Genomic DNA, 15183 nt, shown 5'->3' on the forward strand with positions numbered 1-15183 from the left:
CTCGCTTGTGTTCTTTCTGAACGGGATAATTTTAGATGAGGATTTGAAACTTTCAGCAGGGTGTCAGGTGTACGGACCACCATTTCCTCGTCCGTTGTTCTTTTCACCCCCTGACTCTATTGCTTGTGTCATAAGTGTGTATAAAATTATACACGGAGCGTGGGGTCACTTTCAACCTTCGCTTCAAAAGGGACGGCCATATGGCACTGTGTTTACTATGTTAAATACTGAGCCTTTTGGAGGAAGATCAGGTTGTATAATGCTTGTATAAATGGCGCCTATAGATGGTTTTATAATAATGTGAAACTATTTTTGATTATGCACATTCATAAATGCCTGAAATGCCTGTATAGTACAAACTTTACAAACTTTATGTATATATATATATATATATGTGTGTATTTTGTAAAAACTAATTTCCAAACTAAAGTCATTCCATGTCAACTCAATCAGAGGTCCCTGGCTAAAAAATTTGATTTTGATAATTTTTTTTCTGGTGAAAGAACAGGCATGCAAACTTTGGAAAAACATTATTTATAGCACTCCGACAGGAATGTTCTATGCAGTTGTTTCAATAGAAAAAATTGAGATGCATTTCTAGTTTCAACATCATTTGTTCTTCAGATATTCCTCTTTAAAAGAAAAAAGTATTAGCTATATGTAAAGTGACCCACATTTGGTTTTTTGACCACTGAAAATGTGTAAAATTTACCAATTTACTCATGGAGCCACATTAAAATCCTCATATCTCTTTAAATGAAGCATATTGTGCTGTAGAAAATAAGATACCAAAAGAAACGTTTGTTAAAAACCAAAATCTAAAAGGACATTAAGATGTCTTTAATACTTCTTGAATTACAGGCATGCAAACTTCTGGCAAAAAACACAAGAAGTGTTTTTTCCCCATTTTTGAATGGTCACTGTTGGCATATGCAACCAAGATTGCTAAAGTCAACATATTTAACTAATAGACCTTCCAATCTCAGTGTAAAAATAAAATAATGATGCTGCCATCTTTTTCAAAGTCATTTTTACCCCCCTGTAATTTGGCTCCAAATCTCAGGTGAAAATTGTCATTTTGACCCCCCTCTACAAAACAGTGGATTACTCAGTAAATATACATGGCATTTAATATTTTGGCTTTCATCAGTGTTTATGACTGTCTTTCTTCAGAAAAAAATATGAACAAAATCAAAAATTTGAGCTGGGGAAGTTTCTGAAAGTTGGTTGATTTTGGGGGGTTATTCTTCTGTGATCTATCTGTGATACTGGAAGAATGACAGACAGAGGAAGTGATCATACAGTACTGACTCATGCAAGCCCCTTGCTGAGACACACACACACACACACACACACACACAGACATGCACAGACATCGTGTCTAAGAACAGTCTTCTCAGCCCATTTCATACCATATGAGGCAGAGGCTCTCTTTGCATGCAGGGAATTATGGGAACTTCCTGGCCAAGCAGACTGGTTAACAGATTGGTCTGGATCATTTTGATACTGGCACAAGGTAGACGGCCGTCTCCTGTTGTGTGTGTGTGTTTGTAGTGTGTCCCCAGTTTAGATCCACAACGACTAGTCCTTTTATGTGCAACAGCAAGGAGCTTAGCCCAGATGTCAAAACCTTCAGCTCAGCAAGGTCTCATTATTTTCTCTTGAATGCATTTACTCAGTCTTCGGCTGAAGCTATTTGTGGTCATTCTGTTACACAGGAAAGCCATCTCGCGGTCAGGCCTCCAGCATTTGGGTCCAGCACAGAATCCCTTCCCTGCCCTGAGCAATGGACCAGCCAAGGAGCTCCGCAACACCGTGGACTGGAGCGTAAGTGTTCTTCATCTGTCTTTAATTCTGATTGTCTATCCAACTGCATGTCTTATCAGCTTTCCCATAGAAAACAATACTGGCAGTGCTTTAATGATATCATATGGTACTTTGATATAGACATGGGTCCATATGACTTAAGCCAATAAGTAACCAACAAGCAACCACCCAAAACAGGAACATTTTCATAGTTCCTATAACTATTGCCGGAAGTACCTGCTTTTTGGCATGTTTGCACTGCAGGAACTGGGAAGGATTTTAGTTATAGGAACGCCTTTTGGGGGGACTAAATTAGCTCCTACTTCAGAGTAGGGTCTAACCCAGTACAATAGGAACTACCAGTGATGTAAGCGTACATTGATTGGCTGAACGCATGCCATACGAAACACTGGCACCCACCATTTTTAAAAAGCAGTGTAAACACACAGTTTACATATACTTACTCCACGAACGTGGAAAACTTTGATAGATAGCATTTACCTGTTGCCGTTGTCTGTGGCGTTGTATTTTTTTCTCAGCCTCAATGATATGGAGCATTTCAAGTTGTCATTGGAGATTTTGTCTCGTAGCCCTCCTTTTTGCTCTTTTAAATGCATAACGTCTACATTCCATCTCTGTTATCATGAAACCCAAGGCCAGTATAGGGGGTAACGCATTAAAAGTAACTTGAGTTATGTAATCAGATAGAACTTTCTTGTTGTTATTAAAAAACAAAGAAGCAAGCCCAGCCCAGGTGAGAAAAAGTAATGTAAAAGTAATGTAATGCATTACTTTCTATTAAAAAAAAAGTTACTTTTTTTAGGGAGTAATGCAATATTGTAATGCATTACTTTTAAAAGTAACTTTCCCCAACACTGCCCACGACACTACAAAAACACAGCTCCTTAAATGGCCTCACTGTCGACCGGCTTACGTCACTTCAGAGTTCCTACTGGCGGTGCGAATGCAACCAGGAAAATGGCCCTAAGGGAAAATTTAGTTCTCGGGAGATCGCCCTGGTGGATAGTTCCTTTAACTAACCAGTGCGAAAGCCCCTATTGTAATGAGTTTGGCACAGGCAAGTGGCACTAGTTTAGAATGTTGCATAGTTTTTTCCCCTCAAAATACAATGAAAGCATGATATATAGTGATTTTTTTGATATAATACAGTATGCGACGTTCCAAGACTAAAGCCCTAGAAGATTTGTTTTGCACATATCAGCACATTTGGACTGGTGGGTGCTGTTTGCCGTGGGCGGGTCCCGCAAAGACGGTTGGCATGGCAAAAGAGAGACTCGTTAATCCAGGTGCTGTGTGTACAGATGGAGACTGCTAAGGGGGCGGAGCCCAGCGGGACGCTTCCTGTGCGTCTTTGCTGGCCTTTCCTTCCCCGCTAGTTCCCGACGTGACCAGCGCAGCCATCAAACATTAATGCGCCTTCCTAAAGCTGCTAAGTGTGTGTACGAGGCAGTGCTAATTGAAGCCTCACAATGTGTGCGATTTGAATGCAGGAAGCTGAATGTTTTTGCATTTAAATGCTCAATTGCATATGTCATATGTTATTTATGTAGAGCTTTATACAATACAGATTGTTTCAAAGCAGCTTTACAGTAAAAAGAAGCAGAATTAATGTTCCAAAGTTCTTCAGTTATGAAACTAATAGTTTCAGCTGTAAAGCAGCTCTAAAAAGACAATAGTGTGATTATTCAGCTCAATTTAGGTATGAAGCGAACTGAGCTCAACTATAAAGTAGCTCTACAGAAGATAGTAGTGTCAAAAATAGTGTGAAGTTCATCAAATTATGAAACATGCTAAATTCAGATATATTATAGCTATATGTATAATTGCATCCATGGAAATTGTTGTAATAGCCATGAAGCATGATTTGCATGAAGGGATTTTTCAGTCTAGAGAGCATTTGTCAAAGTTTTCCTGGAAGAGTAATGTAAATGTGTATATCTGCTAATTTTGTGAGCAAGCATGCAGATGTTAGCTTCAAAGCTATTAGACATGGACTAAAAGCCACAAAACTTTTGATTTGATCTGCCTGTGCACAGGAAAACGCAGTGAACGGTGATCACCTGTGGCTGGAGACGAACTGCTCCGGCGATCTCTGCTACCTGGGAGAAGAGACGTGCTTGGTCAAGATTGCAGTGAGTATATTGTGTTTAAACAGGTTAAAACGGATGAAAAGAACTGGAGAGAAGTCAGACAGTTGCTGTATTTAGAGAGCTAGCTGAAGGCAGAGAAGAGAGTGTCATTAGAGCGTTTTAGCAGTGACATTTTCTTTTATGAGATAATGTGAGGCTGGTGTGTATTGAAAGGAAGAGGCAGCTATTAGTCTGAGAATGTTCAGCAGGTAAAAGGATTTTGTTAGGCTTTTGTTAAAACGCGGCGCTGCTCTCTGATGTTTTCAAGAGCCGTAGAAACTCTATTATTGCCACTTCAAGTGTTTGGCAAAATCCTTCCTTGCCTCAGAGGAAACAAGCTTTTTACAGCTGAAGATGAGAGTGCATTGAGAGCATATTCCTTTTACAATTGAATTAAAAGATGCATCATAGATGTGTGTGCGTTTGCACAGGCTATTGCTCTATGACAAATCGTTGTGTGTTTTGTGCTGTTCGGTTCTCTTTAAGAAGTCGGCTCCCCGGAGGAAGTGTGCAGCCTGTAAGATCGTGGTCCACACGGCGTGTATTGAGGAGTTGGACAAGGTGAGCAGAGGCAGAAATATCCGTTTCATTCTCATGCACGTCATAAATACACCCTCCACAGATGAACGCTGACGTTTGTCTCTTCAAACAGACATCAGGAGGATAATGAAATGGGATGAGATGGTCTAATCTAGATATTGCAGTTATGGGTTTTAGGATCAGGAGTTGTGGGTCCCTGCTGTTGCGATGTTCAAATATAGTTATCAGTACAATTGTGTGAATAGTTGTGAAAGAATATCAATGTAACGGTATATATCACAATATCTATTTAATGAAAAAATATTTATATTTTACTATGTGGTAATGTCTGTTTTTGGTTCAGTTATTGAATTAAATATATTAGAAATTATGTAGAATTAACTAAGAGTTCAGAGATAGACTAATAGTTCAAACTTTCTTTTTATTGTTTGTTAAATTTGTAAAATATAATAACAATAATAATAATATTCATAATATATTGTATGTATATACTCTCACCGGCCACTTTATTAGGTACACCTTGTTGTACTGGGTTTGCCTTCAGAACTGCCTTAATTCTTTGTGGCATTGATTCAACAAGCTGCTGGAAACATTCCTCAGAGATTTTGGTCCATATTGACACGATAGCATCACACAGTTGCTGCAGATTTCTTGGCTGCACATCCATGATGCAAATCTTTAATTCCAGCACATCCCAAAAGTTCTCTATTGGAGTGAGATCTGGTGACTGGTGACTTATGTTGGGTTTTTAGGCCATTTGAGTATAGGTAACTCATTGAAATGTTCAAGAAACCAGTTTGAGATGGTTTGAGCTTTGTGATATAGTGCGTTATCCTGCTGGAAGTAGCCATCAGAAGATGTGGACATAAAGGGATGGACATAGTCAGCAACAATACACAGGTAGGCCCAAAAGGGGCCCAAAGTGTGCCAAGAAAATATCCCTCACACCATTACACCAACACCAGCAGCCTGAAACATTGATACAAGGCAGGATGTTTACACCAAATCCTCACCCTACCATCTGAATGTCGCAGTAGAAATTGAGACCAGGCAACGTTTTTCCAATCTTCTATTGTCCAATATTGGTGAGTCCTTGTGAATTGTAGCCTCAGTTTTCTGTTCAGGAGTGGCACCCGGTGTGTCTTCTGCTGCTGTAGCTCATCTGCTTCAAGGTTTGACGTGTTCAGAGATGCTCTTCTGTATATCTCGGTTGAAACGAGTGCTTATTTGAGTTACTGTTGCCTTTCTATCAGCTGGAACCAGTCTGGCCATTCTCCTCTGACCTCTGGCATCAACAAGGCATTTTCACCCACCAAACTGCCACTCACTGGATTTTTTCTCTTTTTTGGACCATGCTCTGTAAACCCTAGAGATGGTTGTGCGTGAAAATCCCAGCAGATCAACAGTTCCTGGAATACTCAGACCAGCCCATCTGGCACCAACAACCATGCCACGTTCAAAGTCACTTAAATAACTTTTTTTCCCCATTCTGATGCTCAGTTTGAACTTCAGCAGATCGTCTTGAGCATGCCTAAATGCATTGAGTTGCTGCTATGTGATTGGCTGATTAGATATTTGCTTTAACAAGCAATTGAACAGGTGTACCTAATAAAGTGGCCGGTGAGTGTATATAAGTATTAATATAAAGTATTAAACTACAACAATATTAGCTACACATCTGTCTTTCATTGTCTCTCCCTCACAGATCAACTTCCGCTGCAAACCCACCTTCAGAGAAGGCGGCTCTCGATGCCTTAGAGATGTGAGTCCACTTCATCGCCACATGACTTCAAATTTTGCATCACACTGAAGTTGCTTTGACGTATACTTATTGTACTTTATGTGCTATGGCAGAATGAACCCTTGTTGGCACGTTTACATGTGACCCGTTGTGTCTGTTTGCGACAGCAGAACGTTTTGAGACATCACTGGGTCCACCGCCGGCGGCAAGAGGGGAAGTGTCGTCAGTGCGGCAAAGTATGTCTCAACGTTTTGTTGAAGGAGAGTAGCCAGTTCGTTATGCATAAGTCAAGTGTGTTAATGCTGTCCTTCACTTTCATTGTAGAGCTTCCCGCAGAAGTTCTTCCATAGTAAGGAGATCGTGGCCATCAGCTGCTCATGGTGCAAGCTGGCAGTGAGTGTCACGTCTGTGTTTAATAGGGGTGTAACGGTACACAAACATGACGGTTGGGTACGTACCTCGGTATTGCAGTCATGGTTCGTTACAGCAGGGGGGAGAAAACTAAACATAACAGTGGTTTATTGAACAAACTATGTTACTGTCTTTAAATTCATGACAAATTTATTTTAAAATATATTAAATAATTAAGACTATTTACTAACAGGTTAAGTAAAATATAATGAATATAAAAGCTAATACAGTATATATATTTAGCGAAACAGTTAATTTCTCTAGTAAACTAACATGCTGTGGACACTAAATGACTTGCCTGAGGTAAATGTAATGCTACATCAAGCTGTTTTATTGATGTCTTTCTGTGGTTGAAACACTGGTTAAGAGATTACACGTCAACATATCTATGCATAGATCATCTGTTCTTCTTCTTCTGCGCTTTTTCCTGTTGTGGCGGTTAGCAAACAGTGTTGCATTACCGCGCGCGCCCCCTTCTGGATTGGAGACTGACTGTATTCGTCGTCTGACTGTATGCACCAAACCGTGACGATTCAGGACATGTAACCGTTACACCCCGAGTGTTTAACTCCCAAAACCTCACTGGTTTATGTGATGCAGACTTGATCCATCTCTTTCCATGTTTGTCTATCACAGTTCCACAATAAGGTCACATGCTTCATGCTCCATCAGATCGAGGAGCCCTGCTCGCTGGGAGCTCACGCCGGGGTCATCGTACCCCCTTCCTGGATCATCAAAGTCAGGAAACCGCAGGTACGCTCACCCCAGACGGCTGTTGTTCGCATCTGTTTGGGTTTTTATCAGCACTTTATGAAGCGAGGTTTATGTAATGTCCTGCAGGAGACGCTAATGCAAAGTGACACTAGACTGTGTTTTGAAGCTGGGCTGTATGCTCTTGTCTTCTTCTGCTGATCATCTTCAGCTTAAATATGCTTTGATGCTGCGAGATTTTATATCAGTAACATCGCGTTTCATTAAAACTCCTCTACATATTTTATATGGAGCTTCTTTCATTGTTTCCTACACTTTCAACGTCACAGTTTATCTGTTGCATTAAAAGCTAGAATTGAATTGATCAAAAACTGACCCATCATATCAACAGTCATAGAAGATATTTAGACCACGCTCAGCTATGATTGGTGGATTTGCTGTATGCATTGATGGGGCAGGTTTTTGAAATGTGGCATGTTACTGCCACTTTCAATTCAGGAGTTGCTAAAAGGGAAGTTGCTTGTTTGTACTCAAACTGTTGTTGGAATAGTTCAACCAATCTTATAATTTATTTCTCATGTATTCCTCATGTCGTTCTGAACCCATATCACTTTTTTTGTTAAATAAAATAAAAGATGTTTTACAGAATGTTCACACTGCTTTTTTTAAACAATGTGAATGAGTTTAAGACCAGAAGAAGTTTTTTAGGAAATAAAGTCTTAAATGTTGGTATTTTCATCATTAAATGACTCCAGAAGACGTTGAACAACTACTTTTAAGATATTTTATGGTGCTTTTTTTGCCCTTTTTGGAGTTGGACAGCTGTCAATCTTTGCTTTTGTTGGTAGAAAAGAGCAGTGTGAACTTCATGTCAACATGTTTGGAGCATCACTAGGGTGAATAAGTGATGAATAAGTTTTACATTTTGGGTGAACTATTCCTTTAATTTGAAATGAACACTTCTATCAGTAATGGTAAAATTTCAACATGGTCCTGCTCGAGTTGGTTTTGGTATGTTTTGGCTTAGTCGACGTCTTTTTCCTGTGTCCCAGAGCTCATTTAAAAACTCCACTCGAAGGAAAAAACGGACATCGTTCAAAAGAAGAGCCAGCAAAAAGGGCACGGATGTGAGTAGATCTGATTCCTGTCCTGTCCCTCCTTTTAAATGATGCCACAATGTCTTCTGAGGGCCTTTCTTCCCTTAACTCCTGCTCAGTGATCATCTGTCCCCACAGCTTACTGCTGCAGTGTGTGTGTGTGTGTGTGCAAACGTGTGCATTTATTTGAAGTATAATGAAGTGACTTTGAAATGACAGGAATCAAAATGGCGTCCGTTCATGCTGAAGCCGCTGCCGTCACCGCTGATGAAACCAGTGCTGGTGTTTGTCAACCCCAAGAGCGGCGGAAACCAGGTGAGATTAATAGAGGAGCTATCTATCTATCTATCTATCTATCTATCTGTCTATCTGTCTGTCTGTCTCTCTGTCTGTCTATCTCTCTGTCTGTCTATCTCTCTGTCTGTCTGTCACTCTATCTATCGTTCTGTCTGTCATTCTATCGTTTTGTCTATGTTCTATAGTTCTGCCTGTCTTTCGTTCTATCGTTCTGTCTGTCTGTCATTCTATCGTTCTGTCTGTCACTGTCTATCTATCATTCTGTCCGTTGTTCTATCGTTCTGTCTGTGTGTCTGTCATTTTATCTATCATTCTGTCTGTCACTATCGTTCTGTCTCTCTGTCGTTCTGTCTATCATTCTGTCATTCTGCAGGTCTGTCTGTTGTTCTATCTATCGTTCTGTCTGTCATTTTATCGTTCTGTTTGTCATTCTATCGGTCTGTCTGTCTGTCGTTCTATCTGTCGTTTTATTTATCGTTTTGTCTGTCATCCTATATATCGTTTTGTCTGTCTGTCGTTCTATCATTCTGTCTGTTCTATCGTTCTGTCTGTCGTTCTATCGTTCAGTTTGTCATAGTTCTATGTTTCTGTCTTTCTCATTCTATCTATTGTTCTGTCTGACGTTCTATCTGTCGCCTGGTCTGTCTGTCGTTCCATTTTTCATTCTGTCTGTCGTTCTGTTTGTCTGTTCCATCGGTCAATCTCTTTTTCTATCTGTCATCTGTCTGTCAATCTGTTTTTCTATCTATCATCTGTCTGTCTGTCGTTCTGTCATGCTATCAGCCTATCTGTCACTCCGTCTATTGTTCTTTCTGTCCTTTGTTCTGTCTTTCTCTCTGTGTTGTTTTGTCTATCTTTCTCTCTGTCTGATCTGTCTGATCTTCTGTCTGTGGTTCTCAGGGGACTAAGCTGCTGCAGATGTTCATGTGGATCCTGAACCCTCGGCAGGTGTTTGATTTGTCTCAGGGAGGGCCCAGAGAAGCGTGAGTCTCTCGGTTTCAGCGTTCTCTTTCATTCCGTTTCAGATCATCTCTCCCTCCCTTAATGCGCTTTAACCCACCATTTCTTTGTCCTGACCACATTAATTATGTAGTCGTTGGATCTCAGCAGTGCTGTGTTCTGTGAGGGAGTTCAGTGTTCTAGAAGCTTCTCTCCCCGCTGCCCACTGCCTCAGTTTGTCTCAGTAATTGAGCTGTGAGGCAGCATAGCACAGGGGCTCTGATGGGCTCTAGCGATGACAGAGAGAGAGAGAGAGTATTAAGATGGGAGGGCAGACACAGCTGGGCGGCTGGGGGCTTTTCTTTGGAGCTGTCTGACAGAGCTGTGATTAAACTCCTATTAAAACAGAAAACCAACACACACTAACACACACACATGCAATGGCCCACAAAACATTTAATCCACACTTAAAAATGTCTGAATGTCTTTGCATTAGAGGGAAAAAAGAGAAAATATCAAACCAAGTGGCATTTAATGTCAAACAAATTCATCTTTTTAAGTTTTACATGATAAAACAATAGATAATAGATGTTCAAAATGAAGACAAAATGTATTTTGTGCATAGCTAATGTGCATTGAACCACACTTGTGGTTACTCTAATAGGAGAACTGACTTCATACATCTGCTAAAAATAACCATTTGGTTAAAAGTCAGCGTGTTAACATTATTTATTGCTTTAGGTACTATCAATGAACAACACTTATTGCATTTATCAATATAGGTTAATGTTATTTTATAAATATACTATTGTTCATTGTTAATTCATGTTCGTTTATAATACATGAACTAATGTTAGGTAGTTTACACAACCTTAAATGTTAAAAATGTATTAGTACAGTATATATAGAAATTAACATTAAAAATGCTGTTAAAGTATTGTATATTGTTAGTTCATGATTCCTAATGCATTAACTAATGATAACATTTAGTGTAAAGTGTTACCAATGTCATTGCAAAATGTCTCAGAAAAGTTAAATTCTGAGAAAATTATACTTGCTTTGATATTTGAAGTTCAGCCATTTGTAAATGTGCCTTAAAGTGATAGTTCACCCAAAAATGAAAATTGTCATCATTTACTCACCCTCAAGTTGTTCCAAACCTGTATGAACTACTTCTTCTGCTGAACACGAACAAAGATATTTTGAAGAATATGGGTAACCAAACAGTTGATGGACCCCGATGACTACTATAGTATGGAAAAAATACCAATCTGGTTACCCATATTCTTCAAAATATCTTTGTTTGTGTTCAGCAGAAGAAAGAAATTCATACAGGTTTGGAACTTGAGGGTGAGGAAATGATGACCGAATTTTCATTTTTGGGACTTTAAGTCCCAAACCTTAAAACCTTTAAGTCTTTTTGGGGTCACTTTTTAGGGTGCTTGCTAATTGATTGCAAATGCATCAGTAACAAATATCACTATTGTTTCCCTCTGTCCATCAGGTTGGAATTATACAGGAAAGTGCCAAATCTTCGCATCCTTGCCTGTGGAGGAGATGGAACGGTAAGGTGCAGTGCATGTTGGGATGATCAGATATGAGGAAGTTTAGACATTTTGGACACAACTCCCTCTGGTGACAAATGTGTGGAACGACAATTAACTGAAAAGTAACAAGCAGTGGCGAAACACTGTAATTAGCTAATGGTGGGTCTGTGGTTTGCAGTGTCACGCTTTCTTACGGGTAATTTCTAGATCTATGACTCATGCAAGATGAAACTTGGATTTCCTGAGTGCTTTTGGCATTTCTGCCCACGAATGAGTAGTTTGTCTTTTTTTGTCTAGGTGGGCTGGATCCTCTCAGCCTTAGATGAACTACAGATGAACCCACAACCCCCTGTAGCTGTGCTTCCTCTTGGTACAGGAAATGACCTTGCCAGGACTTTGAACTGGGGAGGGGTGAGTCAGTTAAATTAAAGGAAACTATTTATTTATCATTTTAAGAATTAGTTCACTTCAGAATTAAAATTTCCTGATAATTTACTCACCCCCATGTCATCAAAGATGTTTATGTCCTTCAGTTGAAAAGAAATTAAGTTTTTTGAGGAAAACATTCCAGGATTTTTCTCCATAGTGGACTTCAACAGGGTTCAATGGGTTGAAGGGTTGAAGGAGAAAATGAGATGGAGTTTTTCGCCCTACCGCGGTACTTCCGCCTACGTCACACTTGACCTTTCCAATGTGATTACGCAATGCGTGGCACATCGCAGAGCAGTGCAAGACGAGCATTTGTGGTTAAAAAGTATATACATTTTTATTTTTTTTTTAGAAAATGGCCAATCGTTTCTCTAGATAAGACCCTTATTCCTCGTCTGGGATCATGTAGAGCTCTTTGAAGCTGCACTGAAACTGACATTTTGACCTTCAACCTGTTGTACCCTGTTTAAGTCCACTATATGGAGAAAAATCCTGGAAAAATAAATAGTTTTATACCCCATGTGCTTTCTCCTTTTTTTAGTAAGTTTTTCTTACGATTGCTAGTGGAAATCACCATTACTCATGCAATCATGTTGCTATCACAGAAAGCTGACATTCACCACACATTTCACCCTCATCTTAATGCTGAATCAAAGCACCTTTGTATTTTAATTTGGTTTGTTTTAAACCACACAAGAGCGTATGAAAGCAAACAGCATTAGCTGGATATGATCTGGCTGCTCTGATTGGCTAAGAGGCTGTAATTGTGCAATTGGCCAGCTAAGTGGTTGTCACTGATAAATGCCGCTCATTATTTTCCATTATACTCTGACCGCGTGCCTGGAGAAACACTGGCCTTGGAATCTGGAGTGTCTCTCTCGTTTTTTTCCCTGTGTTTTCCACACTTCAATTGAAAGTCTATTATTAGCAATGAAGCGGGTATAATGATCCTCACTCTCTACTCTGAACATTTGAATTGATGGTATGATCAAGTACTGTGTTTATGCCAGGAGTAAATAGCCCTTTACATACATTAGCTGTGTTATGTAAGGTAAGACCTCTCAACTCAACATGATCTCTTCATATTTCAGGGTTACACCGATGAGCCGGTGTCTAAGGTCTTGTGTCACGTGGAGGACGGTACAGTGGTGCAGTTGGACCGCTGGAATCTGCAGGTGGAGCGTTCGGCTGCTCAGCCGGAGGAGGGCACACAGAAGGTGATCGCTGTATTCATGCTGACACGAGGATATATGTTACGTTCAGGGCTTGACATTAACACCCGGCAAATGCGGGTGGATTTCAGCAGTGGCGTGTAACGCAGTCACTCCTACTAGCCACTTTGGCGGGTTGAATTTTATATAAAATATATACATTTTTCAATTGTAGTCTTTTAAAAAGGCATCTGAAATAATAAACTACAGTAAGTGTAATGTAGTGTTGTCAAAAATATTGATTTTTCGATACATATCGATACTGAAGTGCTTCCAATACTCATTTTCCGCAGAATAGATACACAATACCAATTCTCGCTCTCTCATCTCTCTGACAGCGAGTTGACACACAAACCCGCCTCCCCTCACTCACTAGTTTCATTTGCTCCGGATGAATATTGTTTGTGTTACAGGGCTTGAATTTCGGCATGGGATTGCATATATTGTGCTTAAGTTTACTCATTCCCGCAGATTTTGTGCTCACACCCAAAGTGCGCCACATAAAGCCGCCTCTCAGTACTAAATTGAGTTCTCTTTTGCTGCTTATTGCACTCAAACAGTCAAATACATGCAAAATAATGGCGAGTATTTACGTAAACACAGTAATGTTTTAAGTGAACGTAAACAGTTGAGAAAGAAAACTCATGTGTAACAGTATAATAGATCCGTGTGTCAGGTCTTAAAGTGACAGCAGCCTAATATACCTGCTGCCAAATATAATATTAAAAATATCTATGTGGCAGTTTTTCCCCATGGTATCGATGTCAAAATTGTGGCCAGTGAAAATACTGAGTGGCTAGTAACTTTGGAAAACCGCTAGCCACAGTGGCTGGTGAGCAAAAAAGTTCATGTCAAGCCCCGGTTGCGCTTATACGCTGCTGATATTACAACGTGTCTCTTTGTTGTCTGTTATCAGCTTCCTCTAAATGTGTTCAATAACTACTTCAGCCTCGGCTTTGATGCCCACGTCACCCTGGAGTTCCACGAGTCTAGAGGTTTGTTATTTGCTAATTTAAAAATTGAATTATATTACTTGAACTGGATGGATGTATTGAATATGTTAATGAGGATGGCGAAATGATCATTTAAGTTCATTACAGTCACAGTCAATACATTTAAAATTGCATTTTCATAGATAGATACTGTGCATTTTGCATATTAACGTATTACTGGACCTTTAAAACTTATATATATATAAATTTGCTTTTATATGTAAATGTAATGTTCATCAGTCAAGCTGTTGAATACTGAACAGGTCTTGATGTGTATAGTAAATGTGGGCGGGCATATGTTAATATGATGACAAGCCGTGATGATTCTGAACGGTGGGCTGGATTGTGATCTTCAGCGTATGTGTGGCACATTGAAACCTTTTATTTCAAAAAAGAGCAAGGAAAGAAAAATCCTGTTTTCTATGATATGACCCTTTTAGAATGAACTCTCGACTCACATTATTGGCTGCACACGTGTGTGGCATTTAATAAAATGTCCTTGTTGGCCGAGATTTTTATGTATCTGTTCTTTCTCATTCTCTTTCATTCGCATAATCACTTGTGTCGTTGTGTTCCTTCACAGAAGCCAACCCCGAGAAATTCAACAGTCGCTTCCGTAACAAGATGTTCTATGCAGGGGTAGGCAGAGTTCCTGTCTAACAGAAGAGGTGTGTGTTTAAGTGTGTGTGTGAGTGAGTGTGACTCTTAGTTTTGTCCCCTCAGGCGGCTTTCTCCGACTTTCTCCAGCGGAGCTCCAGGGATCTGTCTAAGCATGTCAGAGTGGTGGTGAGTATGAAACTTCACCTGAAACTCTTGTTCCTGTCTGCTCATGCTAACTTTCCCAGCTGATATTTGAATTGAATTGAATATTTAACATGTTGTTCTCTGTAATTATTTCTCTTCTGCATCCTGGCAGTGTGATGGTACGGATCTCACACCCAAGATCCAGGAACTGAAGTTTCAGTGCATCGTCTTCTTGAATATTCCCAGGTGGGGTGCAAAAATAAGGGTCATTCTCAGGAAAAGCCATTTATGTGTTTTTATTTTTATATAATAAATTCTGGTAGTATCACTCTGGCAGTATGTGCCTTGTAACAAAACATTAAATATAAAACAACTTTCAAAACATGTTTTTCTGCCAATGTTTTTCTGCTAATGGTACATTAGAAATGTGTCTGGGTTGAAGGTTAGTACAAAACATCTAATAATGGCCTTCGCTAACACATTGTTTTTGTACTTAGTGCCAAGAAAAAAACAATTCCGTACAAATATATTACTTTTATATTTTTTGGCATAACAGTGTTTAAATGTT

The 15183-nt window shown here is 39.6% G+C and overlaps 2 protein-coding genes across 2 annotated transcripts in view; both read left to right on the forward strand.

The window, feature by feature from the left end:
• The window catches only part of LOC127510948 (diacylglycerol kinase iota-like), a 25398-nt gene extending 20889 nt beyond the window's left edge, over positions 1 to 4509 (forward strand). The window contains exons 2-4 of the mRNA XM_051891130.1: positions 1719 to 1827; positions 3864 to 3959; positions 4427 to 4509. Of these exons, the coding sequence (XP_051747090.1) occupies positions 1719 to 1827; positions 3864 to 3959; positions 4427 to 4441 (220 nt within the window). The 3' untranslated portion in view covers positions 4442 to 4509. The remainder of the gene's footprint in view (positions 1 to 1718; positions 1828 to 3863; positions 3960 to 4426) is intronic.
• Positions 4449 to 15183, forward strand: part of LOC127510947 (diacylglycerol kinase iota-like) — a 27313-nt gene continuing 16578 nt past the window's right edge. Inside the window, exons 1-15 of the mRNA XM_051891127.1 lie at positions 4449 to 4517; positions 6202 to 6258; positions 6351 to 6473; positions 6562 to 6630; positions 7285 to 7401; positions 8412 to 8486; positions 8676 to 8771; positions 9654 to 9736; positions 11197 to 11257; positions 11537 to 11650; positions 12760 to 12885; positions 13796 to 13874; positions 14455 to 14510; positions 14595 to 14657; positions 14788 to 14861. Of these exons, the coding sequence (XP_051747087.1) occupies positions 7309 to 7401; positions 8412 to 8486; positions 8676 to 8771; positions 9654 to 9736; positions 11197 to 11257; positions 11537 to 11650; positions 12760 to 12885; positions 13796 to 13874; positions 14455 to 14510; positions 14595 to 14657; positions 14788 to 14861 (920 nt within the window). The 5' untranslated portion in view covers positions 4449 to 4517; positions 6202 to 6258; positions 6351 to 6473; positions 6562 to 6630; positions 7285 to 7308. The remainder of the gene's footprint in view (positions 4518 to 6201; positions 6259 to 6350; positions 6474 to 6561; positions 6631 to 7284; positions 7402 to 8411; positions 8487 to 8675; positions 8772 to 9653; positions 9737 to 11196; positions 11258 to 11536; positions 11651 to 12759; positions 12886 to 13795; positions 13875 to 14454; positions 14511 to 14594; positions 14658 to 14787; positions 14862 to 15183) is intronic.

Source organism: Ctenopharyngodon idella, chromosome 4, assembly GCF_019924925.1.
Source record: "Ctenopharyngodon idella isolate HZGC_01 chromosome 4, HZGC01, whole genome shotgun sequence".
Classification (NCBI taxonomy): Eukaryota; Metazoa; Chordata; class Actinopteri; order Cypriniformes; family Xenocyprididae; genus Ctenopharyngodon; species Ctenopharyngodon idella.